At 52.6% G+C, this 27572-nt stretch overlaps 5 protein-coding genes across 5 annotated transcripts; 3 read left to right on the forward strand and 2 right to left on the reverse strand.

The window, feature by feature from the left end:
* Positions 1–4683: 4683 nt before the first annotated feature.
* Positions 4684–6058, reverse strand: BO87DRAFT_302829 (DNA-binding E3 ubiquitin-protein ligase SNT2; the record flags this gene model as incomplete). Its single annotated transcript, XM_025619220.1, has 2 exons — positions 4684–5192; positions 5293–6058. The coding sequence occupies 2 exons, from the start codon at positions 6056–6058 to the stop codon at positions 4684–4686; spliced, it is 1275 nt and encodes a 424-aa protein (XP_025482192.1).
* Positions 6059–13266: 7208 nt separating this feature from the next.
* On the forward strand, positions 13267–16819 carry BO87DRAFT_452664 (DEAD/DEAH box helicase; the record flags this gene model as incomplete). Its single annotated transcript, XM_025628510.1, has 8 exons — positions 13267–14388; positions 14445–14627; positions 14684–15164; positions 15214–15385; positions 15438–15599; positions 15652–16098; positions 16154–16574; positions 16631–16819. Exons 1-8 carry the CDS (start codon positions 13585–13587, stop codon positions 16817–16819), a joined length of 2859 nt encoding a protein of 952 aa, XP_025482193.1. The 5' UTR covers positions 13267–13584.
* On the reverse strand, positions 16798–18168 carry BO87DRAFT_229523 (uncharacterized protein). The gene is made up of 2 exons (XM_025618754.1): positions 17545–18168; positions 16798–17489 (listed from the first exon to the last, which is right to left on the reverse strand). Exons 1-2 carry the CDS (start codon positions 18092–18094, stop codon positions 17128–17130), a joined length of 912 nt encoding a protein of 303 aa, XP_025482194.1. The 5' UTR covers positions 18095–18168; the 3' UTR covers positions 16798–17127.
* A 1305-nt stretch (positions 18169–19473) lies between these two features.
* BO87DRAFT_374410 (CORVET complex membrane-binding subunit VPS8) lies at positions 19474–24707 on the forward strand. Its single transcript, XM_025622776.1, has 3 exons — positions 19474–20137; positions 20189–20624; positions 20682–24707. Exons 1-3 carry the CDS (start codon positions 19820–19822, stop codon positions 24698–24700), a joined length of 4773 nt encoding a protein of 1590 aa, XP_025482195.1. The 5' UTR covers positions 19474–19819; the 3' UTR covers positions 24701–24707.
* A 1000-nt stretch (positions 24708–25707) lies between these two features.
* BO87DRAFT_229579 (glycoside hydrolase family 16 protein) lies at positions 25708–27572 on the forward strand. The gene is made up of 3 exons (XM_025618755.1): positions 25708–26165; positions 26232–26658; positions 26769–27572. The coding sequence occupies exons 1-3, from the start codon at positions 25804–25806 to the stop codon at positions 27243–27245; spliced, it is 1266 nt and encodes a 421-aa protein (XP_025482196.1). The 5' UTR covers positions 25708–25803; the 3' UTR covers positions 27246–27572.

Here is a 27572-nt window from a genome sequence, read left to right on the forward strand (position 1 = left end):
TACCCATCAGCCTCGGCATTAGTAGTAGTGGTAGGCAGCAGCAGCAGCAGCAGCAGCAGCAGTCCTTGCCACTGCATGCATGCATGACTACTATCGATCGACTTGAATGGGATTGGTCAATGGGTCATGAGTCGCGGTGCTGGGGGTTGGCTGCAGGATCTGAGTCAGTTAACTAGTAGTTAATAGCTAACTAGCCACTTAGTTACTACTAACTACTTTAGAGTATATCAGGTTAGTATACTAGTATAGCTATAGTAGAGTGTATTAATGAACATGTGATGGCTGGATTTGGTATATTATTATGATAGTATTCGATTGTATTGAGTATTTCTTATCATGCAATATGCGACCCTGGTTGTAGCCACGGCATTCGAAAAACATTTCGAGTATGCGCCTTCTCATGATTATCAAAAACATACAAGAGACGACTTTGGAAAAAGCCAGATGATAGATAGATAGATGGTGGACAGAAGGAAAAAAAAAAAAAAAAGAAACTGAATAACACAGAGACAACCGCACTTCATAAGTGGAAATCTAAAATCACGCTGATGAGAAAGCTCATAATATCCCAATTCCCATTTTTAACCATGCCATGACAAAAACAGACCCCAAATCAAGAAGCAATAAGAGAATGATGCAAAAGGTTAAAGAAATGGGAACAGAAAAAGGAAAAAAAGAAAAGCGCTATAATACACGGAGTGAGTATTCTATACCAGTGGCAGGTAAGAAATGTTCGCGTCCTAGGAAAGCAAATTCTTCAAAGACGGACTCGCACTAGCCCCCGACCCGCCATTCATCCCGCTGGCCGTGGTATGCCTGGCGGCGCTAGGTATAACCGGTGTGTCTTCTGGCTTAACCGGAGGCGTCGGTCCTCGTGGATCCATATGTGCCTGCGAGACGGGCGGCGACTGTGCTGGCGCCCCAAGCACGCGATCCACAGAGTAGACACGTGGCGGGGGCCCACCATTCAATGCGCTTAGCGAATGTTGAGGCGAGTGCCGGACCATTGTCGCCTGTACATCCGGAGGCGATGCCGACGGAGCATATGGGCGAGGGCCTGTCGCATGGGAAAGATGAGGCGAGGGCATCGACACAGGTCCATACGGGCTCTGGTGCGTGGGGAATGGCTGGGGAGGAGCGTGGGATCCCGGAGGGTAATGGGATAGCGGTGGAGCATGATGAGAGGGGGTGGGCGGAAATCCGTTCATATGGTGTGCGGGCGGTGGTGGCGGCGGTGGTGCTGCTGCCCGATAGCCAGGGACAGGTAATCCGTTGCGCAGCTTGCTGTCACCAAAATCCGCCGGACGTTGTTCATAGCCGGGGTGCCATTCGGAGCCGCCGTGAGGGAGCCCCATCGGTCTAGGAAGCACTCCAGATTGCGGCGGATGGCCATGGTGATTGCCAAACGGGTGGTTGTGGTACTCAGTGAGCTTGGGCGCAGGCAGGACCGGGCGTTGTGCCGAGTAGGGAGATGGACGAGGCTCGGGCGATGGCTGGGGTTGGGCCACCGGCTTCTTAAGATGGCACTTGTGGCACTCGTACAAAGTCTGCGATCCTTCGCTGTTGACCGCCGATAAAGCAGTCTTCTCTGGACTGTACTCCCCGTTCAGGCGCGGCAGACCATGCTGGGTTGGAGTCTGATGGAGATATGGAGGGCTTGCAGAGGCCGTGCTGAACCGAGACCCCACAGGGTCATTCAGACCAACCCCGTTAAGCAGAGGCGTCCGGTGATCGACTCCGGTCGTGCGTCGCGACTTATCCAGAGGCCACCATCTGGGGCTGAAGGAACTCGAGCAGCGCGCACACTTTCTCGTCACATCGGTATCAGTGACAGGCCGGGGGGCATGATTTTCAGAATCGATCACCATCTCATCTGGAGCATCCTCTGGTGTTTTGTGATTGTCCTTTGGCGTTGTCGAAGCTGCTGGTGCTGCTGGAGCCGCTGAGACCACCGGGGGTGCCGTGACACTGTGAACAGAGGAGACTCGGCGGTTCGCGGAAGGTGTCGCAGTCTGATGTGAGACATTGACCAATTGTTGTACATATGCCGCCTTTCTAATGGTTCCCGTCAAGGTCAGGTCGGCTTGCTTGTATGCCTCGGCATACCGCCGCAGGGCGTTGACACCCTCTTCTTCTGTAGGCTCGCCGATCTCATGGATCGTCGCCGACACTGGATGATGAGGGCACCAGATCCCCGCCGAGGCCGATCCAACCTCTTCTCCTAGCCGTACACTGTTCACAGTATCCCTTCTAGAGCTTTTGATGGGGGTAATGTCAAACCCAAACTTGTACTGCGCTTGGAATGCACAACTGACGTGGAAACGGGCGTTGCAATTGTTAAAATGGCACGGCACACATGCGCCTTTATCGCTCTTGCAGATCTTGCACACATCGCGCCACCTATCCCTTGGGATCAGACTGAATCCCTCAGCTGGCTCGAGCTCCTTTGCGTTGCCGAATTTGATCTCTGGCGTCCACATGGCACACGTGACATGCACCCAGTTGTTGCCGGCCGTTCGCTTCAATGGCTCTCGAGGACCGATGGGCTTGCCCACGGCCTCTTGCCTTTGCCGGTAGAGTTTGATAGCTTCATTGACCATCTCCTTTTCCAGCCGCTCCTTCTCCCGGTCTCGTTCAGTCTTCTTTTTGTGCGTCGACCTCGGCGCCTCCATCAATTCATGCTCCGTCCAGGTCACCGGACACAGGACACATTCATACGTGGTCGAGATCATGGGGTCGCGATCGTTCGAGCACATATCGCAAAGCCACTTGACGCAGTTCCGCGACGGGCTGACACCGTAGCAGCTTCTGTGCACGGTCAGGCGGCAGTCACGGCAAGACAGATGCTGGTCGCCTTCCGGCTCCATCTTGTTGCAGATGGAGCATGGGAGCGTTTTGGCCCTAGGGGGATCGGGAACGATTGGTGGAGGTTCAGGGATGCGGTCCGCAGCGACTTTCTTCTTTGGAGCTGGCTCCACGGAAGTGGCTGTCGATGTCGCGGCGCTGTCTTTCTCGGTGGTCCGCCCCCCCTTCTTCTTTGTAGTCTCCTGCTGCACCTGTGGGTTAGCGTTCACCGGGACGCCGATTGAAGCCGCAGTCGCTGCAGTGGCGCTGTTGATACTGATGGGAGTCTCGGTGGAGACGAGGAGTTGAGTCAGAAGCTCCTCATCTACTCGGCGACGCCAGGACTTGTTACCACTTTGCGCGATCTTTTTGGCCACTTCATCGACGCTTTCCCACTGGATACCGTACTTCCTCCATAGCAATGCACAGCGCAAGCACAGGGCCACAGTCAGTTGTGATCCCTTATCTTTTTGCTTCGACGCAGGCTCGCTCGAGGTAGTAGTGCCTGGCGCAGTACCTGGGGCGCGCCGCCACTGACGGGAGGTTCGCGTCGAGCAGAACTTGCACTGGAACCCACGCTTCTTTTCGACGGCTTTGTCGTTATCAAATGCCGAGTCATCATGATCGTCGGCCACATCGTCCACTAGCTTCGCCGCACTGCTTCGCTTTGCTTCCTTCTTGCCCCGTCTGCCTTCATAGGCGCCCCAGATTTGACGACCACGCGGCGTTTTCTTCCACATGTAGTAGAACCTCACAATTTGGTAGTGAGGCACAGTACCCACGTACTTGGTAATATTCCGCCACTCCGACCCAAACTTGGAAACTGCCTGTTCGAAGAGTTTCAGTTCTTCTGGGCGTAGATGCGGCTCTTTGAGATCCTTGTACTTGTTCATCGTCTTCAACTTTGCCAGTGCTGCGTCGGCATTGAAGCTATTAGAGTAAAGTAGTTCGAGAGCCTTGTCGAGGAAATTAGTAGCGTATTTCTCTTCCCCAAGTTGGGGAGCCAACGCCTTGGCGCGTTCCATGTAATCGTCCACGAACTTTTCCCGCTCGGCGGGGCTGAGATGGGAACCAGGCGCGTCGTCTTCGCCCCGAGAGGATGGAACCTGGTCTGCAGTGGGCATCTTGAACATTGGCTCTGCAGTGCGGACTTGCTTCCCGCCCACAGTGACTGGTTCGTCTTCGCCGCGCCGCACGTACCCTAGGGGCTCGTCCATGACCCACTTCGGTCGGTTGGCCTTTTCCTGTTTGGCGGCTTCGATGGCGGCCACAGTTTCCTTGGAAAGCTTCGAATCTTTGCGACCTCCAGATCCTCGCATATACTTTTTCTTGATGTCGATAGGCTTGACATACTCCACCGGCTTTCCAGGCCAGGCATTCACCATGGCCTGATGCCGAGGACCCAACCGCGAACTGGCGCGCGGGTAAATGCGGTCGTCATAATCGAGGGCGTCTTCGACACGGCAGTGAATTCCCAAATAGCGATAGGGCCACATTCTGGCTTGCGCAACCTGTTCTTCTGTAGCCGGACGCACCTCTTCTTCCACAGGTGCCGGAGTGCTGCTTGTGGTGCCATTCGTCGCGCCATGGGGTTCTTCCTCCTCCTCTTCGACCATCTCCTCATCAGCTTCCGGCTGATTCTCACCCAATATCGGAGTATTCCGTGCCTCGAGCTTTCGTTCTTGAGCGCGACTGCACGCTGCGCAAGCCCAAGCAAAGCCACGGGCCGGCTTCTTCGTCAGTACCGGTCGAACACAGTACATATGATAAGTGCTGTGACAGACGGCACAATCAACCGAGTCATTGCTATTCCAACGTTAGTATGATTGAATCAGCCCATCATAGAGAGTATGGATCGGTATACCTTGCGGCGTACAAGCTACAGCGCTTGCAGGTCTTCACGGCGCTGGTGAGCTCCTTCCGTCGTCCGATCTCGACCAGAACGAACTTCCAGCGCTGGTCCAAAACCTTTTTGACGTTGCCCGGGACGTTGATGACCTTGCTGGTTGGGATTACGTCGTAGTAGCGGTGGATGTATCGGTCAAACATCTTGTCGTACCAGAAACAATCCCGGGTCTTGCGGTACGTGTCGATGTCGGTGATCTCCGACAGGTGCTGGATCTGGCATTTTCCGCGTAGGGATGTGAGAGGACATGTGTCGGAGTGCATGGAGGCAAAGACCAAACGCGTGTCGGCGACCTTGCGCTGGATGTCACGTGGGCGATAATACCAGTTCACCCGCAGTGCCTCGATCGGGCCGGAGGGCGCATCTTTGGAGGGCAGAAATTCCATGATCCGTGCCAGATAGTACGGTTCCCCCGGCGGTTCACAGATCAGGTAGACGTGGTCTAGATGAGAATACTCAGTATAATTTTATGTCACAGCAGCAAGGTTATTAAGTAAAAACATAATAGAGAAATAGAGAAAAATCAAGGAGGTGAATCTCACCATTAACGGCGTAGGTTGTGCCGTCATCGGCTCTGAGTTTGCCATCTTTTAGATAGGCACCGCGGCTTTCGAAACTGACCATGTTGGTTTCGGCCGGGTTGTACGCTAGTCCTGGGGCCGTCGTAAAGATCTTCTTGGCTGCATTCCCACTCGCAGCGTTAGAGGTGGTGGAACTGGCCGGCTGTTTCCGTTTCCTGGACGAAGAGTTGGCTGAGGTCGGTGCCGTCCCCTCCTCGAACTTGGCGGAAAATGAAGAAGTGCCAGGAATCAAGTCTTTGGCAGCAGCCGCGCCATTGGCACCATTGACCGCCGTTAGACTCTTCCGCGACGTTGCCGATGAGACGGGCTCCTCACTGTCGGCTTTGACGCCATTGACGAAGCTGCCGGAAACACCGCTACTCCGTTTGGCGGACTTGGAAACTGGTTGGGCGATCTCCAGGTCGACGTCGATGTCGCGATCTTCCGCATAATTGGGGCGGGGAGCGGCATTGCGACCTCTGGAGCGAGTCCCATACGGCGCCGGGGTGGTCGACGCGCTGGGAGGTTCCGTCGCGGTGACGTCTGAAGCAGACGCGCTGACAGCCATGGGTTGAGATGTGAGGTCGTTGCCGGTGGCGGTACTTTGGGGGGTGGGCGCCTCTACCGACCCCGTTCGGGAAGTCTGGCCAGGGGTGGGCATTCGACGGGATGTGCCAGATGGCGACGATGAGTTGGGTTTCCCGGGATTAAGAGGGGCCTTTTGGGATGGTGACCTGTCCGGGGCCATGGCCAACCCTCTAGTGGAATTCCCAAAATAGCCTCAAGTAAGAGGAGATGTATAATACCAAGAAAAAGGGTAGCGTTGTTGGGGGGAAGTAAGAGAAAAAGACGTGGGCGATGCACCTCCGGCGTGGTTGGTTGGCGTTTGAATATCCACAGGATAGAAAGAGTAAAGGGAACACCAAACTGGATGGGGACGACGCGGAGATGCAAAGCTCAGCAACGGGCCGGGACGGAGAGTCGATCCCTCATGAGATGGGGAACTCTGCAGCCGGGTGGAAGGGAGAGAGAAAGAGAGAAGAAAGGGAACACGGAAAAAAAAAGAGAAGAGGAAAAAGGGAAAATGGATCAGGCCTCGCACTGCAAATATTTGCCCGAAGCAACTGGGGAACCGTCAATCAATGGTACCCGCCAAAACCCAGAAAGCGTAATGTAATGGAGAAGTGGCAGCAGCTTTGCTTGTCGGGACCGATTCACTTTAGTTTCTCCCGCAAGGGCGCCGAAAGGGTCAAGATTGGTGGGTGTTTAAAAGGGCAAAAATTGGAAAACGCCCACAGGGTGCGGAATATCAAGATCGACAGGCTTCCGGAAAGTGATAAGAACAACACCAACCCGAACGGGGCGGAAGGATTACAGAGGAACAACAAGAAGAAGCAGGAATAAAGCAGACCGGCGGGGAGGAGAGACTATCGAACTGCATGAACGATGAGGCGAAAAGGAGAAGAGGGAAGAAAGAAAGAAAGAATGTAGGAGGGAGGAGGGAAAAGAGACAAGAGACGAGAGAGGAGGAGGAAGAGGAAGAGAGAAAGGGAAAAGCAAGTGAAAGTGAGAGAGAGAGAGAAGTGAGTGAGGGAAGAAAGAAAGAAGGGAAAGGGTCGCTGGAAACGTCGGAGTAGTAAAATGAAGGTTAGCGGCGGTGGAAGCCAAACAAGCAGTAGAGCCACTTAGGGCGTTGGGAGACTCGTGGGGTGAGCACAGGATAAGATCAGTACTTGCACCACCAGCCAGTCAGATCTCTCCAGTCGGCGGAGGTGGCAGAAAAGTACGACCACAGGAAGTTATGGGAGTCAGTCAGTCAGTCCGTAATGTGTTGTAGGGGCAGGCAAGTAGCGAAGCTAGATACAAGAGCCGTCGTTTAATCGGCACTAGTAGGGACCTGATTGATTGATTGATGGAGGATGATGTATGCTGGACCGGGACTACCCAAGCATGGAAGTAAAGCACAAATCCATATAGATGGGATGGGGATGACGTTGTGATGAGAGAGAAAATTGTAGGAGTAATATGAGAAGCAGTTGTGTCTTAAAAGCGTAATTTGATCGGAAGGGGGAGGGGGGATAGATAGATAGTTTGGAGGGATTGGGAGGGAAGAAAGGGAAGAGGGAAGAGGGAAGAGGGAAGAAGATGGATGGATGGGTGTGAATGTCGGAGAGAGACAGAGAGAAAGAGAGGGGAGGCGAAGATAGTAGCCAGCAGCAATAGTAACCAAACTGGCACTTCTTTCGTGACCCGGAAGGAAACGCGAGTCAAAAGTCAGAAAGGGAAAAGGACTGGCAAATGGAAATGCAACAGCAGCAAGTAGTAGTAGTAGGAGTGGAAGAGGAAGAAAGCGAGAGAGCGAGAGAGCGCGCGCGAGAGAGACAGAAACCAGAAAGAATCAGGAAAGCCGTCGAGGATCCCGACCAGTCCACGTCCTCGCCCCTAGTCCCGATGTGTTAATATGACGGATCCTCCATCCACTCCCATGAACCAGGTGAATAGTTGCTTTCCCTTCCTCCCTCTCGCTTTTCCTCTCTGGCACATAACTTGCTCTATCGGCTCTTCTTCCTATCTGCACATCCCCATCCCGGCCATTGGCCCCAGCCGGTCTTGATACCTAGCTCGGACAGTACCCAGGTTTCCCTCCCTTCGCTCGCTTTACTTTTTGCCTCCCACTCTTTCCAAAAAAATATCCATGAGTTTGACCTACTCCAACAGTCTACAATGGATGTATTATGTAGGATGGTTGTATGGATGTATGTATGAATGGATATCCGTGTCTGGGCTTCGGGGTTTATTTTTATAGCACCTTGCTCCCCTTGCTCGTCCAGGCGGCGGCGTGTTTGACCCGTTGGGTGATCTACGTCGGGACGCTGGGTTTTTAGTGGATTTACTTTCGTACTAGTAAAAGATCTCTCCCTCGGATATTAGTCGCTGGCCCTTGGAGGGGGGAAGAGAGAGAAAGGGATTGTGTGGGCCGAAAGACCCGAAAGACCCGAAAGCGAAAGAATGATGATGATATCGGGAGAGAGGGGCCATGGCGATTGAAGAACGGGGGGAGAAGAGAAAGAGAGGGAGAGAGTAATGGGAATGGAAGGGAAGGGGAATTGGGGAGGGACCTGGAAACCTAAAATTAAGCAGCAGGGGAAAAATGGAAGTAAAAAGGAAAAAGGGTAAAATTAAAAAGAAAAATAAAAATAATCAAAATACAGAGGACATGGGACGGACAAAGGGGAGAAGGGTAACGGGGGGGAGAGAACCGAAGGAAAATGATCAAGAGAAAAGATAATAATAATCATAATAATGGTAATAATAATAACAATAATGATAAAGACGGGTCAAACGATCTTTGCATTCATTCATATTTTACGCATCCACATATCCAGTCATGCATTCATTCATTCATTCAATCATTATTATACTCTGGATCTATGCATGTCCTTCTCCTTCCCTCCATTATTACTTATATTCGGGCAGTCAATACACAGTTAAAAGTAAGATGGATAGCATGGGAAAAAGACACTGCAGGTAGGAGATGAGGCGTGGCCAGAAGAACCAGCGAGAGGGCATGTCGAATCTGTGGCAGGAATGTTGTCACGTAGGGCAGCGCATGCGCGTTGGATCTGAAATCCAGAGCGCCAAGTCCTTGTGCAGTGAGTGCCGAGTGGACAGATGGACCCATCCATGCCATCGAAGGCGCAGCGGATATCGTCTGTTTCAGTCTAGGACAACGGAAACGGCGTCAGCATCGTAACCAGGAGAAGGGTCAGCTGGACAAGAAAAGAAATGGTTCAAGGTTCTTCTTCTCGCAGTTCATTTTTCCCCCTTTCTAATTTTTTTGTATTCCTTTTGTTCATATGGAGAACGATTATCTTTGAACTTGTCATGTATAATCTCAAGTTGAAAAGTGGGCGGGGGATTGTTGGAGAGTAAAGGCATGGTATGGGAGGTCGTTCGTGGCAGTGATACCGCATTGTTACGGGGGTGTTCTGGAACTACGTACTAACCAGGGCCTCCTATTTGCAGAACACCCAACCCCCTCCTCCAAAGTTAGTGAATCACTCCGTAGAGTTGTATAGAAAAGATATAATAACAACGATAAATATCGGAAATGAAATCGCGTGAACTTGAATAAATTCTTTGTCTAGAATAGATTAGTTACTTTAGATATAGCGGCTGATCTATGGTGTTAGTGGCAGCAGCAGCAACAGCAACAGCAACAGCAACAGCATCATGTATGAAATCTCGTAGGCGGAGAGCATTTACTACATCAGCAGCAGAGGCGACTCGACGGTAATTAGCAAGCAGGTGGCCAGCCAGAAGGCGATCGAGATTAAAACATGGTACCGGACTCGCCTTTTTCACCGTCTTTGAGTTTGGACCGACGGTCCATGCTGAGAGAGATTTTCCCGGGGGTGGTTTCTTACTGACTGACCTAAGGGAAGGGGAGGGGCAAGTTGGCGCAAAGAAGTGGTCCTGTACGACCGGAGACTGGAGGCATGGATACGTGCTGGAAATGCTAAGCCATTTTAGCTTAGGCGGACAACCGAAAACTCGGTTCAGCGACAAGACAGAAAAGGGTGAGGGAGGGAGGGTGCCAGTTCCATGGCTCCCTTCGACCTGCAATGCTAATTGACTAGTGGTGATTAGCAGCGACACAAAGTCGATCCTCAGGCAGGCCCGGGGCCTTCTTATGTGAACCTACCCACTCTCGGCCACTGAACTGACGGCCCCATCCCTCCGGTGCGGAAATTTACTCCTATCACTTCCGTGTGATCCTAGCCTGCGAGGCCAGTCTTGCCGGGACAAGCCGTTCAAAAACGCGCGGGAGAGGGAGAAATGATATCCAGTTGACGGCGGTTGTCGCTGTGCTGCAAAAGAAGCAGAAGTGGGCGCATGTGGTCCAGCTGCGGCTATGAGGTGATGATAACAGTAATCCGTCCATCAGAGCGGGAACTTGGCCCAACCCTTAGCGCCTGGTCTAGGGTATAATAATAATAATGATACCACTTCAACTCGCCTTCCTAATCCTAGCAAGCCAACAACTCCTTAAAGTAGTAAGGTACTTACTCCTTATCTCATGGTTCACTATGGATCTTTTCCCCCCGCGACGGCGGATCGTTTGGGTGCGAGGATTTTTTTTTGCCTTTTCGATTGTCTTGGCTCATCCGAAGGGACGTTCCGGCCGGATGGCAGCAGGTTAGGTAGATATTTCGGATGATGACCAGTGCTCCGGGGAATTCTGTCCCAATCATCTGGATCTCCCCAAGTGCCTGGAGGAATGATAATCACTATTCCCGTACTTTACGAGGTCGATCAATTTGAAGCCGGCCTAAGTTACATCATCACCATCACCCCGATAAGCCCAGCAGGAAGGCATCCCAGGTCTCCGGGCGACCAACGGACCTTGGAAACTCCTAGGATCAGAAACCGCCAGTCAACCTGGTCCAATGAGACTGCGACTTGGTTGCCGCGCTGGACGTCCTGATTCTGTTGCCACATTACAGCCCTCAGCAAGGCTGGCACTTCCCCTTCCTTTTAACCCAAGCAACATGTAAATGGTTTGCACCCCGCATCTGAGAGGTGGCCATAAAGTGGTTTCCATACCAAGTATTGATGGTAGCTTCAGATAGGACCTGGAATTCAAATAGCAAGCAATAACTAGGTACGGTGGATGGTCTTGTGGCTTGGAGATGATAGTCTTTCCCCGTCAAAGGTAGATTGACCGGGGTTGGTCGGCTTTGGTGTTTCAAATGCCAAAACCGACAGCTACTACAGTGTAGTACCAAGCCGGACGCACTATCCTGTCACCACTCGCTCACATCTTACTAGAATTGATAAAATAGTTGTCGATACCGGGAGGGGGGGGGGGGGGGGGGGGCTAATTTAAATCGCAGTCGATCCTTGAACCAGAGACTTTGGGGATTTACAGTTTGAAGGTCCCAGTGATTTGATTCCTCATGATCATCATCTGATGACCGGAAACACAACCCCCAATTATAATGCTCGGCTGCCTCTACTCAACCCAACCGACCGTCCAAAACGTGTAAGGTGTAGACGCGGCAAAGTGACTCGATCGTCCGATGCTAAAGAGCGCGCTACTGTGATGGGGACGGTATGAAGGAGTCTGGCACCTCGGAACTGACTAGTGCCTGCAGAGGGCCCTAGGAAGGAACGAACTAATGTGTTACGATGTACACATGAACAACAAGATCAGGTTCAGCTCAGGTAAGCCCCCGTGGACTTAATGTGTGATAGCTGTGTTTTTGCGCCGAATTCTCCTTCAAATAAGAGCACTTCAAATTGCTCAAAACAAAACTCGTAAAGGTGTGAGGAAGAACCACCCTAATTGTCATGAATAATGATGATACGGTGTACGGGGAATGTAAGTCTGATCAAGTCTGCTTAAGCGTGAGTGGCCACATGTGGGTGGATCACTTGGGGGGTGTGGGCTTCTTCCCTCTTTGCTCTTTTTTCCCCTCGTTTCCTTTCCTTTTTTTCACCCTTCCTTTTCTTTTTCGGGCCCATAGCCCTCCGGTTCAATAATGTTGAAGAAGAATGGCACTTTGGCCCGAGGTATCCGTCTACCTGGGACACTCTGGCCACTTCAGCGTAAACGACCATGTACAGTGTAGGTAGAGCTGAGCCGGAGCATGCCCAGGATGAAAGTTGAGCTATTAAGTTAATGCCCACGGCAATTCACTATTATACATGGCATGGTAGGTTCATGGGAATGATGACTGTACACAAGAGGCTCACAACGCGGGATGTGAGGAGAGGGCGCACATGAACCAACTCATGAAGGGGCGTGTCAATAATGAGAAAAAAAAAATAATACTCGGTAAGCCAGACTCGTGTTGCGCAGGTCCGCATTTTAGCACTCCGTATGGAGTCGGAGGCTGCCTGGCCTTACCTTAGTTCTTCCGTAGCCAAAAGGCTGTTATGATCCTAATCGTCAGGTGACCCCAGGCAGCCAGCCCGCACGAGACAATCGTGTCATATTAATGCGGTAAGTTCCATAGTGAAAGTTTGTTTCTTGGAGGCAGGTTTGATGCAGTTCCCACTCTCCCAGAAGAGTATCCCGATGCTTGTCGGAATGTATGTATGAAAGAGGGGGGTGAACATGAAGTTCAACTAGCGATCAATAATAAATGTTGGGTTCTGATAGCCGGGCTTCTTCTCCGGCCACCCTTGCTTACTCACCTACCTTTAGTCTGCAGAGCGCGCGCGGGACAAGAAGGAATAGCGTGGCAGCTGGATTCTTTCTAACGTCTGTGCCCCCCAAACTGGGTCGCAGGGTGGAATTGCCCGGGTTAGTGAACACTGGACACCTACTTACTGACTGATCGAAGTACATACGAAATTTGTGGTGATCAATGCGATCGCCGTTATCTTCATTTCATATTGCTGCTTCTGATATTTTGGCTGCCGGACTCGTTACTTCAGTTCCCTCGCTCGTACGGGGAGGATTAATCATATCCGGGGACGCTGCTAGGCACCATATGGCCAGTGCCACTTGCCCACGGAAGATGCATGCCGCTATTGACTAGCACACGACCAACCTCCGTTGGGTAAGTCATTCCTTTCGACTGGCGGATCAGCAGGGCTCCGATTAGCGGGTGAGCCGATCCAGGAACGTTTCCGCACGGGAACAGAAAAATAAAAAAGCCCAGCACACCTACTACTATCAATATTAATTGTCGCTATGATATTATCATTGGTTTATCGTACCTTGGGTATGAACTTCATGCTATTTATTCATTCCTCATTTCACAGCAGAATAACTCAGGCCTATCAGGCTTTGTAGGATGTAGTATGTAGTGTACGTAAGTACCACCTAGCGGCCTTAGGCTCGCCGAGAAGGCAGATCGGGGTTGTGGTGCCTGAGGCCGATAGGTCACCCACATCTTTACTTAGTTACTGGATGGGATGCAGTTTCCCGAAACGAGCGCGTTGCACCCGCGTTCCTGCCAGAACCATCACCACCACAAACAGGTCTCGCCAAGGTTCTGGCATGGTTGCTGCCATCATCACCATCATCAGTACTATCATATCTGGTCTGGCTGAGAATTTAACACGCTTGGATATCTATTCCTCTCATTTCTGTTGTCTTTCGTTTATATCAAGCTAGTTCTTGTCCCACCGGGATTAGCCATCCTTCCAATGTTGCCTGGGCACTCTCCGACCATATTGTACTTTCCATGAATCTCATTGCGTATGGGAGCCCCACGAGAGCCGCCATAGCTGTACAGAGGTCTAAACGTCGACCCAGGTATGTCTGCACCACCTGGGCAGCCATTTCAGACCTATGGCTTTCAGACATCCGTCGATATTGCCCGCCAGCGGACGTTCGAGGTAGTCCCATTGGCTGGAAACAAGCGACCCCCGGACCCTACTGCAGACGATGATCACAGGCCAGTGGGAGTCAGACATCCTACGACTGTTTCTAGTGCGGTTGGCCGGTCGGTAGATTTTATCCGCCCCTCGTTCATCCTTCCCAAGGCCCGTCTGGTTGCCAGTGACATCTATCCGGTTGCTGAGACGCCGCCGGCGTGTCGTGGTCAACAGCTGAATGTGTTCCCTACCGACCAGGATCCGGCACACAATCCTTATTTGTCCTTGAATCACCCCACGTATGGCTTGCCTCCAGGACTGGTGGCTAACTTTGCCGCAGCTGGGCTTCGCAGTATCTACCAGTGGCAGGCGTCATGCCTTCTAGCGCCAGGCCTCCTCAAGGGCGACCGACATTTAGTCTACACAGCCCCCACGGGCGGGGGGAAGTCTCTCGTCGCCGATGTTTTGATGCTTAAGCGTATCATTGAGAACCCCGGACGCAAGGCTATCCTTGTCCTTCCCTATGTTGCCTTGGTACAAGAAAAGCTCAAGTGGCTCAGACGCATCGTACAGGATGTCGAGAAAATCACTCATGATGCTGATGACCAAGCAGCCAATGAAAAACCGTACCACAACCGGTGGAACAAGCTCCAGCGATCAATTCGTGTCACTGGGTACTATGGTGGAAGCAGGACTGCTGCATCCTGGGCAGACACGGACATAGCTGTCTGCACGATTGAGAAGGTGCGTTATCTCTTTGTCCTCGAGGTCACGAATCATCTCTGATAGTTGTCACATAGGCGAACTCTTTAATCAATTCCGCCATTGAAGAATGCAGCATTGGCGACTTGGGTGTAGTCGTTTTGGACGAGCTACATATGCTGGATGATGAACATCGCGGGTATTTGTTAGAACTCATGGTCACCAAACTACTCCTCTTGCGACAGAAGACCCAAATCATTGGCATGAGTGCCACCCTATCGGTATGATCTTAGACTCGGTTCGCAAGCCTTAAGGCGATCTTTCTGACGAGTCCAAGAACACAGAAATGCTTGCTGAGTGGATGAATGCCGCTTACTTTGTGTCGACATACCGACCAATCCCGATTGATGATTACCTGGTTTATGAGAATGCAATCTATCCCGCAGCAACCTCGAGGCAGCTTTTCCAAACGATCTCTAAGCTAAAGTCGATGTCCAACGCAACTCTCATGGAATGCATGCCTCCAGATCGTGTTATTCGCCCCTCAACCTTCCGCGAGCTTGCAAATCCCATGACGAATTCGACTGTAGCTCTGGCAATCGACACAGCCGACGCCGGGCATGGCGCCTTGGTGTTCTGCGGTAGTCGGCATATGTGCCAGATCCAAGCAGCTGTTATAAGCGAAGCAATGCCAGCACCTGCGGAGAACACAGATGAACTCAGCAAGCGTTTGGATTTGCTTGCTGATCTACGCAGTCTGCCTAGCGGCTTGGACCCGGTTCTCGAAAAGACGCTCGTGAGAGGAGTAGGGTTCCACCGTAAGTACCATTCGCATCGATTCCACGCATATGCTAAGCTATCGTATAGATGCAGGAATGACAGCAGAGGAGCGCGAACTGATAGCGCAGGCATACGACCAAGGTGTCTTGCGTATACTCATAGCGACCTGCAGTCTTGCGGCTGGAGTCAATCTCCCTGCACGGAGGGTTATTATCAATGGAGCACGCATGGGCAGGGAACATGTAGGGCCCGCAATGCTGTAAGGTGCCTTGGTAGTGAACATAGTGTGCTATCGGCTAATATTCGCGAAGGCGACAGATGTGTGGAAGAGCTGGCCGCAAAGGGAAAGATGAGGCGGGTGAGACATACCTGATATGTGGGGATAGCGACCTACAAGCGGTCTGCGACCTCTTAGAAGCAGAAATGCCCGCCATCGAAAGTTGCCTAGCCCCGGAGAAGAGGGGACTCAAGAGGTGAGTTCTCAACTCCTTCTTTCTGAGGAATGGATCGCTCACCTCCCACAAGGGCACTATTGGAAGCTATTGCGACCGGGCTTGTCTCCGGTCACGATGCTATCAAGGAATACGTTAGATGTACCCTTCTGTACCTGACGGTGGATAAAAGGGTAGCCTACGGTATCATGGGTTCCGCGCTGCAAGAACTAGCCACCGAGGGGCTTGTACAATTGAACGACGACGAATCGTACTCTTCAACACAACTTGGCCAAGCGGTAGTGGCTTCGGCGTTTGCACCCGAAGACGGTCTCTTTGTCTACGAGGAGTTGAGAAGAGCGTTGCAAGCATTCGTTATGGATGGCGATATGCACATCTTCTACTTGTTCACGCCCCTGCAAGCAGCCACGGCCACCCCGATCGATTGGCTTATCTTTCGCGATCAGTTGGACAGCCTCGATGAGAGTGGGCTACGCGCATTGCAGTTCGTTGGTGTCAGTCCAGGTTTCGTGAATACGATGTATTTGGCCTCACAACCCCTTTGATCGTTCATGAAGGCGCTAACGGTTTCGCAGGGCGCAAAGTGGGGCATCGCTCAAGGAGAACACGCCAGAACAGATTAACCAGGCCAGGATCTATCGCAGAGCGTACACGGCCTTTCAACTTCGGGACTTGAGTAACGAAGTGCCATTGTCGGCAGTAGCCAATCGCTATCGGATTCCGCGGGGAGCAGTCCAAACCTTGGCACAACAATGTCATGGCTTTGCTGCGGGTATAGTGAAATTTTGCCAGCGAATGAACTGGGGCATGCTTGCGGCAGTCTTGGATCATATGCGAGATCGTCTGGAGGCTGGGGCGCGCGCTGATCTGCTGGAAATGGCTCAGGTTACCTTCGTGAAGGGATGGACGGCCAGGTTACTCCGAGAAAATGGTTTCCGCAATCTAAGAGCATTGGCAGAGGCTGATGCAAAGGACCTTGTCCCTATACTTATGATGGTAAGACAAGCTTTGATAGCAAAGTGTAATGAGGCTGTGCTAACCAAAAATTACAGGTAAACCCGCGGAAGACCCAGAAAAACCAGCTGCACCCGGCGGAGGCCGAGCGTTATGCGAAGAAGTTGCTTGCTAAGGCAGAAGTCATTATTGCGTCGGCCAATAGGATTTGGGGTACGTATGGAAGATTCTGCTACCTGCTACTGTTCCAGCCCGGCATTTCTAACCTAGATATCCCAAAATTATAACAGAACGCGAGATGCAGATTGAATTAGACGAGTGAACAATTTCGAAGTGTCTTGGAAGTTAAAGTGGGGCGATTTGGCGCTATCTGCTCGACATTTTGGACTGAAGGACTTCGTCTAAACGATAGATCTATACGTTCCCTCGCAGTGTGAGGTCTGGCCTCGTTTGGACTTTACAGATGAGCAGAACGGCAGATTCATTATACTCCGAATGGTAAGATACTTGATAGAACACTGCTAGATTTACATAGCATGCCAATGAGGTTGGTAAATCCAGAGCCACGCTGCTCGGAAGGATGACAATAAGCGTTCTAGACACCATTCAGTTCATTCTGAGCCGCAATCGGCTCACCCAAATCGACAAAATCCAGGAGGATGAAGTTGGGCAAGCGGCTGTATATGGAGTAGCACAGATCTGCCTGGGCTCCAATGCTCCCAGACCCCGACACTGCGTTGGTGTCGGATGCATGGTCCTTATCGGGAATGAGAATCCCCAAGATGTCGACATCCAAGAAATGATTGACAATATACATCCGTCCAGAGGCCGACGCACCAGCGGGCCGGTCAATGCTGCAGTCGGGAAAGGTCGCATTCGTCACGTCATAAGGGGTCTCGAAGAAGTACGCAAACTCGTCGAGGATGTATGGAACGGTCGAAGTATCGGCGCCATAATCTGGAAATCTGGTCAAACAAGCCTCTCAGGACACGCCTGCCTGGCTACTGCTTACCAAGAAAAGACACCAGCCGCGTGCCATTTCCGATCAGTTCTCGTAGGGTCGGCCATTCATCCATGGCCAAAGTGTTTGGGGACGAACTCGGCACGAATGCATAGTCTGAAATACCGGAGCTGTTGAAGACATCGCCGAACTGTGAGACCGATAAACTATCACCGTTCGTAAGAAGGAGGGTCACCACCTCATCCGGGTTGCTGTCCATCCAGGTTTTGACTGTAGTTAAGAATGATTCTAGGCTGCCCGCGTCCTCCAGCAGGCACGACGTGTGGCAAAGGAGGATGGTATCGTCCAGCGCAGACTTGTGGGTCTGGCCCTGGAGGAAGCGGATTCCCAGGTCCAGCTGCTGGGTGACACTGAGATCTTGATTATCGGAGAGCAGCGATCCAACGAAGGGGCTGTCGTGGGCGCCGACCTGGGTAACATTGGAATAGCGGCGATCACAATAGTCAGCCTGGCCGTTGCAGGTAGACTGCGCGACGGTTGGCACAATGGATGCTATGCCCACCGCTAGGCCGAAGAGGATGGGTGGGGGGAACCTCATCATGCAAGAGCGTTTCAGGTCCTTCAGACGCAGTTATTGCTGTGTTCGACAGGGGCGCTGCCGTAACAGGCATGGAGGACGCCGATGAATGAGGAATGCGCCGGCTTTATTTATACCCTGGCCCTTGTTGTACGATGTCCACCCGATATCCCATCCTCTGCTAAAGTGACCGCGCCAACCATGGCTGATGAATTCAGTAGTGGCTTGTTGGAGCCATTTGCCAGCTTGTGACCTGCACGGGTGATGATGAGGGATAGTGTGATAACCCCAACCCGGACACCAACCGACAGGGCAATCACGGTTAAGCATCATGATAGGACGGGCGGGAGAGCAGTCAATAGTTAATAATACTCTACGCTCTAAGCCCATGAGCTAACTCCCCGAGTGCAGAACTAGTGAATGCTGACCATGCCACTGCAATCCAATCAAGCGGGGGGGTTGTAAAGGAGACAACGAGTGGTTGGTTCGGAGCCAGGCGGTTGAATATATTGGCAGATCCTTAGCCTAGCCTTCGGGGGCGCTAACTGTAAGTTCCTGAGTGGGAGTGATTGCTGACTGTTGGAAACATGATGGGATATGTATGACCATTCTCCCTGCATTCCCTTAGAAAGACCTGATGAGGGGAAACTAGAGAGGGACTGTTGTCACATGAAACCCGTCACCATGCAGGTCAGAAGCTTGACAGCGACGCACCGTGTTGGTTCATGATGGGACGTAAGGGGGAAAGAATATCCCCGTGATCCTCACCATCTCATGTTGTTTCCTTTGTGATAGGTGTTTCTGGTGCTGAACTAACTCAGAGAGGAGAGTTCCCTCGTCTGGGGGTGGTAGGTGCCTAAGGCATGGACAAGGGTCCCCCATGTTTACCTCGGCTTTGCAACACTTGAATCTTCAGCCACAGAGTCGATCCCAGCGATAAATGCGCGGAATATTAAGTATTGGGAACCAGGAGGATGTGACGTCTCCGATGAAGTGATGAATTGGATGTCTCTTCCGACCGAAACCGTCCACGTGGTATAGGTATCAATCGTGTGAGAGAATTGTCTTGCTGTTCACACACGCAAGAAGGGATATTTCTAGGTCTTTGGAACTTGTTAGGTAAACCGTATATCAAGATGTAAGGAGACAGAAACAAAATGTACTGTATCTGTCCAACTCTATTGTTGACCTGTAGTTTATCGAGACAATGGCCATTCATGCATCCCAGGCACCCAGGCATCCATGGTCAACATAGAACTTTCTCCCCCTTTCCGGATTGGGACTAGATCGCGTAACGGTAACCGTACCAAGATACCCCGATACCAACTCCTCCTCCTTCGCCGGTGGGTATCTCCGGTATCTCTGCCTGGTCTCTGCCTGGCCGGGTCCTTCTCCATTGCGTCCTCCAGTCCAGTCCAGTTCAACCCAAGCTTGTCGCAGCCTCTACTTCTTCCCCCAGATCATTCCTCACCCCACTCGGCATCATACTTATCTTACCTGAAAAGCTCGTGCGTCTCCTCGCCGTGCTCTCTCCCAGTGTCTGCCGCCGCCCTGAACCTGACATCCAGCCCCCCGTTGATCCCGGCCAGCCTCCACTTTTATTGCCCCGTTCGAGCTTCGTGACATCGAGTGTTGAGACCATCGGCGCCTCACCGTACAGCTTCCATTCAACATCCCCTTGCGATCATTGTTACTCTTAGACAAGACAGTTGGAGCGATGGTCATTCGAACGTCCCGCCGATGAGCTCCATGATCGAGACCAGTAATGACTGGGCACGAGAGGATGAGCTCGACTTGGGCCAGGAAGACGATGAACACTCCCCGCCCGCCCACAACGGCGTCTCCGATCATGCCAACGCTCAGCAACCACCGGAACATGGCTCAATGGCTTACTTCGAGGAGGATCTCCCCGGCGTAGCCAGCGAAAATCATGTTCCGGGAAAACCAAGCCCTCCTGTTGACGCCGATACCACCGACCTGCCATCCTCGCCGCAGTCCGGGCAGCCCGGCGCTCCCGGTAGCATGGATGAGACCCTCTCGACGCCAGATGATACCCCTTCTTTGCATGTTGGTCGCGACCATGTTTGTCCCGCCCTGACTCCCCGCTGATGAGAATAGGGCTCTGTTCTATCGTCGCGAAGCAGCAGCGCGTTAGCCTTCCGCGGCTCTCCTCACCTCAGCCCCAGTCCTTCCCATCGCCCTTTCGATCGTCGTTTACAGTCAAGACTCTCCTCTGCATCGCCAGTCAGTTTCCGACCGTCATCCCCATTTCTAGCCCAGATTCACTCCCGAAAATCTTCCCTTACTAGCCATCTATCGCCCGGGACCGTGGACTCGGGCGCGGACACCCCTCTGGGCCCGTGGGATGTTGTGCAATGGACTAGATTGAGGAAGCTCAATGGGCAGGCATTCTCGGAAGTTGGTAAACGGAACTTTGGACATCCCACCTGCATGGTCGTTTCGACGTCCATCGTGGTTGGTACGTCCAAGGGCATCATCCTGGTATTTGACTATCAGCAGAACCTGAAGACCATCATTGGACTTGGGACAAAGGGTACGTCTGATATTGAGCTCGTCTTAGGTCCCTGCTGCTGACTTGGGCACAATGTAGCAATTGAATGTGGCGCGATCACGTCGTTAGCGCTGTCAGCAGACCACTCGACGGTTGCTGGAGGCCACACTTCGGGCGACATATTCACCTGGGAGATCTCGCGGTCAGCACGGCCTTTCCTCCATATTCCCCCCATACCTGCTAGTCAGATTGAGACTCGAACATCGGACGGCCATATCGCGGGTGCGCCGGTCATCCATGTGGGCTTTCTGGGAACGCGACGGACGGCACTCGTATCTGCAGATAAGCGAGGAATGGCCTTCTCACACCTTGCTACTCGAGGAATGGGCGCAATGGGACGGACGGTAAAGACTACTCGGATTCTGGGTCGCTATCCTCAGGTTTTCGCGGAAGGCAGCCGACCGCGAAAGCCCAGCTCGGTCCTGGCATTCTCGCCGCTCCCGCTCGGCAATGTCGAGCAATCCACCGACTCGCTAGGTTTGGTCGCCATGCTTACACCGTATCTCCTCGTCATTGTGTCGACGACGCCTGTCGCACAGACACAACACAAGTCGCCCCGTCCGAAAGAAGTTACAGCTCACGGCGCCATGACTGGAGCCCTTGCCTGGTTCCCCGCCATCCGGCTCAAGGGCAAAGATTCGGAGATTTCCAAGACGAAGCTTGTATATTGTTGGTCCAATGTGCTGACGGTTATGGACGTCTCGGAGGTGGAAACCGACGAGTCGCCGAGCCGTGATCGCCCTCCAAGCCTATCCTTCAGACCCAGGAGCCGATGGAAGGCCGACGAGGCGATTGTTGCCGTGCAATGGCTGAGCCGCTCAGTGCTGGCAGTGCTCACCATCACACAGCAGTTGCTTATACTGGAGGACCACATCATGCGTGTTACGGAGGCTGTTGACCTCCTCAACCGGCACATCTACCACGTGGATTTGTTCTCCGCGCAGCTGCATAACTTGGTCGAGCAGTTCAATGAAGAGGATACATCGATGCATGGAGTGGTGGCAGACGCCTTTTATATGAGCTTCCGTTCTTACAAAGGGCGCCTGTTTCTCTTGGGCTTCAACGAGATGCTGATCGGAAGCCTGTCGAACTGGGCGGATCGGTTGTTGGCCCTCATGGAAGCCGGTGACTTTATCGGTGCGATCCAGCTGGCGACATCATACTATCAAGGTAGCGCCGAGAAGCTGACCATTGGATTACCGGAGGAGGATGCACTGAGGCAGCCATTGGTTCGAGAGAAACTCCTGGAAATGATCTCGGCTTCGCTGAAGTATGCCTTTGGGCGGAATACAGAAGCGAATAGCGGAAGACTGGGGAACGGACAGCTTGAGAAACTAGCCGAGGTGTCCATCGCGGCGTGCGTCTGTATGTCCGAGGAGGACTTCCTTTGGGACGAGGTGTTTACCTGGTACGAGGAGAGTGGCTCACCGGGGATATTTTTGGATGCACTCGAACCGTATATCGTAGAGGGGACCGTCCGCTCTCTTCCTCCGACTGCCGTGAAGGCCCTGATCAATCACTTCGCGACGAACCACAGCGTTAGCCGGTTGGAAGAGATCATCTGCCTGTTGGATACCGCCACGATGGACATTGACCAGACCACTTCGCTGTGCAAGCATCATAATCTGTACGACGCGTTCATCTATGTCTGGAACCGGTGCCTGGGAGACTATGTGGGCCCGTTGCAGGAGCTCTTGCAGCTCGTTCCGACACCGGAGGCGCTCGTTAATGGAGAGTCAGTGGATGGGCTCAAGCGGTATACTAATGCGATGAAGATGTTTCCTTATCTTTCCTTCGTTCTTACCGGGCGTGTCTATCCTACCGGGGCAGACATGGATGACGCCGAGGCGACCCGAGCCAAAGCAACCCTGTACGATTACTTGTTCTCTGGCAAACCGTCTGGCACCAAAGCCGGGGCTCGAGCTCAACCAGGCGGGTTGTTCCCCGAGCTCCAGGCCATGCTGCGATTCGACACATCCAGTTTCATGAGTATGATGAACGAGGCGTTCGAGGACAGCTTTTTGAATGAGCAAGAACCCGATGAGACTCCTGTCCGGGGAGTGTCCATTAACCGACAATATCTCATCAGCATTCTTTTACAGGTTATGACTCAGTCCTTCGATGCATCTGATACCATTTATTTAGACATGTTCCTTGCGCGCAACCTTCCTAAATATCCACAATATATTCTCCTCCCGGGCAGCACTCTACACCAGGTCTTGGAGCGGCTGTGCCGATATCCGAGCCTGGATATGGCCGACGATTGCGAATTGAGCGCCGAGTACCTGTTGTCTTTCTACCATCCTCCCAACGTCCAGGGCATGATCCCGCTCTACAAGGAAGCACGCTTTTTCCGGATTCTGAAAGCTACCTACCGCTCTGAAAAGCAGTACCCGGAGTTAGTGCGCACATACCTTGAAGATCCGGACGAGCAGGAGGCCATCTTTACCTGTCTCCATGACTGCCTTCGTCATGGCTCAGGACTAGGTAAGAAGCAGCGACGTGAGGTTGTCGATGTGGTCAAAGAGCATGCTGGCCAGCTGGTCGCCATCGATGTGGAGAAGACCGCCCAGACGATGCATGGGCTCGCACCGGAACTCCACGGGACCTTCCTTGAAATCCTCAAAGACGATACTGGTCGGCAGTACCAGTACCTGGGCGTTGTGGTGCGCATGTCTCTGCAGTCTGTGGCAGAGGGACGACAAGGCAAGCCCATCGAGAACTGGATGGTCGAGCGATATGTGCAGCTGCTCTGCAAGTATAACCCGTCTCGCGTTGCCGACTTTGTAGATGATCTACGGGTCGGAGACGTCCGGCTGGAGGAACTGCTGCCATCCATGGAGGAGAGTGGGGTGGTGGATGCGGCCGTGATATTGCTGGCTCGACAAGGTCAAGTGCGGGCCGCGATGGATCGTCTCATCACACACCTGGGGACTCTTGAGTCAGGGCTGGTAGGCATTCTACAGAACCTGCACGATAGCCCCGACTCCGCCAGTACGACGGAGGCGATCGACCATCTCGTTGAGTCCCTTGACAAGTTTACGCGAGTGGGAACCTGGCTTTGCCAGGGGCAAAGCAAGACGGCAAAGAATTCACGTGCGGTGGAATGGAATGGCACGGGTAAGGGTAATCTGGAGCAACCTCTCTCCTTCGACGAAAGCCTTTGGCTAGATCTTATCGAGGCCGTCGTGCGGACGGCCAGCAGCGTGTTTGGCTTGGTGCAGCAAGAGCGTGCAGCCCCAGTGACTCCGGCAACCAGCCACTTGATGTCGGCGTTCCGCGCCCTGGTGCAGCAGGTGTTCACGTCGCTGCTGTCCAGTACGGTGCGGGTTGGTGGATCATCATGCAGCGAGCGGAGCGACGTGAGCTTTCTCCGCATTCTGCGGGCGTTCCTCACGCGGGCGGCCAGCTGGTCGCCCTCCCTGTTGGAACTACGGGCGGTACTGGCATCAATATTCTCGGCCTACACGTATGAGAAATCCCTATTGGCACTGGCCAACGGCATGCTGGACCGGGACCTGTTTGTGCATGTGGACGAGGTGACGCGACTACGGCAGCGGGGATGGCGACCACGCGGGCAGGTCTGTGAAATCTGCCGGCAGCGCATCTGGGGACCTGGGGTTGGACCCCAGTATTGGCAGGCGTGGGAGCAGAAACAGGAAAAGACGCACGAGCAGCGTCTTCAGAAACGACTTCATGCACAACAAGATCCGGCGACCGCGCGGGGGAAGGGCAAGGCGGCCGATGCAGGTCAGCCGCTCCCGCTGATGGATGGGCATGCGGCCGCAGCAGATGGTGAGGGTGTGAATGGCGAGAACGCGACGGTGGCTGCTGGGCCGGTCGTGATCTTTTCCTGCCGGCATCTGTACCACCGGCGATGTCTGTTGGAGGTCGACTCTTCGACTACTGCGCACCCTGCGCATCCCCAGCACCGACACCATCATCAGCATCAGCATCAGCATCGTGGAGGACCGTTTCACCGAGGAGGATCGGAGTGGGAGGAGTTGTTGGCATGCCCGATGTGTCCTGTACATAATGAACCAGCGATGGCAGCGTGACGACGATGTCCTAATAGCATTTTCTTCTAATTCTTTACCTTCATCTCTACTATCTCCTTATTGTCTTAGTCTATTTTTTTCTGCAACTTAATAAATCTAACAGGATCGGCTGACCGAGGGAGGCAAATTCCCGCGAGCTGTCAAAAGGCCATTCGAAGTGACAGAAAACAATATAACGTTGGTGAGTGGCATTCCAGTTGCTGCATCCGGGCGGGAATTTCATCTGCTGATGCTGCCGGCTATTTCCTATTTTCCTCCCTGTCAGGCCCTCTTGATTGGACTTTCCGATGCATCGCGTGGCCCTGTCCTAATCTCGGGTTATGGGCTGCAAGCCTGCATCTGCTTGCGGAATCCTTCCCATCTCGGGACTGATCTTCATCCTCCGCGCGGTTTGACTAGACGCCCAGCCTGCAGCAACTTTCATTCAAAATGGTGTTCTACACGCCTTTATTGGCCAAACCCTCGACTCCGGAATGTGCCCGATCGCCTGTCACTGGCGCATTTGATTTTCTAGCTTACCCGTTTTCATGCCCTATATTGGCCCGATCAATCAATCAATCCACATGGGCCTCGCAGCTGGCCGACTGGTCCTGCGCTCTGGTCCGGTGGGCTGGCTGTGGATTGTTCATAGTCGGCGCCACTCAGATCGTTAGTGTCTGTGTTTGAAAGGCTTGACCAGACCCGGAGGGGAGGCCCGAGGGCCCCCTATCTCGGCGTTTGTCTCTACACTCCTCTCTCTCTCTTAACTAAACTTTCTACGCTCTCTCTCTCTCTCTCTCTCTCTCTCGCGTCGCGCCATATATAAATCCTGTTCACGGCCATGGCTCGACGAATTCAGATACCTCGTCTCTAGACCAACATTCCTTTGCCTATTTCTGCAGCTGCTGCTACGATTGAGCTGCGGCTCCATTCCTTAGATCTCGCATACTACTAACACGTTATACGCATTCATATATAAATATCTACTTCTTTTCATTCCTTTCTCACGATCACCTTTTCTGCAGAGGAAGAAAACATCATTTTAGCTGGTCTATAGTTCAAACTTCTCCTCTACCTTTCCTTGAAACAAAAAAAAAACAAAATATACTCTTCAGTTCATCGCGATGCGACGCACCGCGACTCTTCTTTCGGCCTTAGGCCTCACGGCGCAGCTCAGCTCTGCAGCCTACACTTTACAAGACGATTACTCGGGCGATAGCTTCTTCGATGGCTTCACTTTCTTCACCGGCGCTGACCCTACCAACGGCTTCGTCGACTACGTCGATGAAGCCACCGCCCAGAGCAATGGCTATATCTCCACCTCTGGCGACGCCCCTGTCTACATGGGCGTCGACCACACCAATATCGCTGGCAGCAGCGGTCGTCAAAGCGTCCGCATCAGCAGCGATGCTACCTACAACCATGGTCTCTTCATCCTCGACCTCGGACACATGCCCGGAGGTGTCTGCGGTACCTGGCCTGCCTTGTAAGCCCTCATCCCTCCTCCTACCCTTCTCTCCTACCACCCCCGCTAACAAAAGATAATCTGTAGCTGGCTCGTCGGCGCCGACTGGCCCAACAACGGCGAAATCGACATCATCGAAGGCGTGAACCAACAATCCGGCAACGACATGACCCTGCACACCAGCGACGGCTGCAGCGTCTCCTCTTCCGCAGACTTCACCGGCTCCATGACCACCGACAACTGCTACGTCTCCGCCGCAGGCCAATCCAATAACGCCGGGTGCGGTATCACTGACCCCGACGGCACCTCGTACGGCACCGCCTTCAATGCCAATAACGGAGGTGTCTTCGCGACAGAATGGACTTCAGATGCTATTAGTATCTGGTTCTTTGAACGCGGAAGTATCCCTGATGATATTGATTCGGGCAATCCTGATCCGGATTCTTGGGGTTCGCCGGTTGCGAGGTTCCAAGGGGATTGTGATATTGATGCCCATTTTGATAGTTTGCAGATTGTATGTTCCTACCCCCTATCCACTTCACTATTTCTCTATTATGTTCTTGTTGGTTTGTTTCTGTTGTTGGGTTGTGATTATATAGGGGCTAATATGCTGTTATGGTATAGATCTTCGATACTACCTTCTGCGGCGACTGGGCTGGTAATGTCTGGGGTTCAGGCAGTTGTGCGTCCGTCGCTAGCTCGTGTAGTGATTATGTGGCGAATAATCCGGAGGCTTTTGCCGAGGCTTATTGGATTATTAATTCGTTGAAGGTTTATCAGGATGATGGTGATGATGATGATACTGTTGCTGGGGTTGTTGATTATGGGGATGATGAGGATGACGACGACAATGATGATTCGGATGATGATGATTCGGATGATGATGATTCGGATTCAGACGACGACGACGACGACGACGACGATGATTCAGACGACGATGATGACGATGAGTCTCGTCCCTGGAGAGGTGGAGGAGGAGGAAGAAACCGTCATGGTTCGAAGCTGTACGCGTCGACGTCGACCTCGTCGTTCCCTAGTCCGTCGTTTGTGAGAAAGACAAAGTGGGAGAGGAGGAATCCGATGGCGGGGATGATTTTCTAGATTCCTCGTCTGTCTCTCGTCTGAATCCGTTCATTTCATCTTCATCTTCATCTTCAGCTCTGTTTTCCCTCATTTGATTCATTGATTGATGCGTTGGTTGCCTGGGATTGCGGTCATTCGTTTTGTATGCTTGATCGGTTGACTGTCGTTTTGATTTCACTCTTTCGGTGCATTCATGCATGCATGCATGTATAGATCTGGATCTATACGTGCATAAGCTACATCATAGTACTGTCTTCTTTTCCTGGGGTATGTACTAGTCGCTCGCTTCATCACTACTTACTATACCCGTCACTCGTTAGAACGATTTACTCCAATTGAAGTTCA

This window comes from Aspergillus neoniger (genome assembly GCF_003184625.1).
Source record: "Aspergillus neoniger CBS 115656 unplaced genomic scaffold BO87scaffold_8, whole genome shotgun sequence".
Classification (NCBI taxonomy): domain Eukaryota; kingdom Fungi; phylum Ascomycota; class Eurotiomycetes; order Eurotiales; family Aspergillaceae; genus Aspergillus; species Aspergillus neoniger.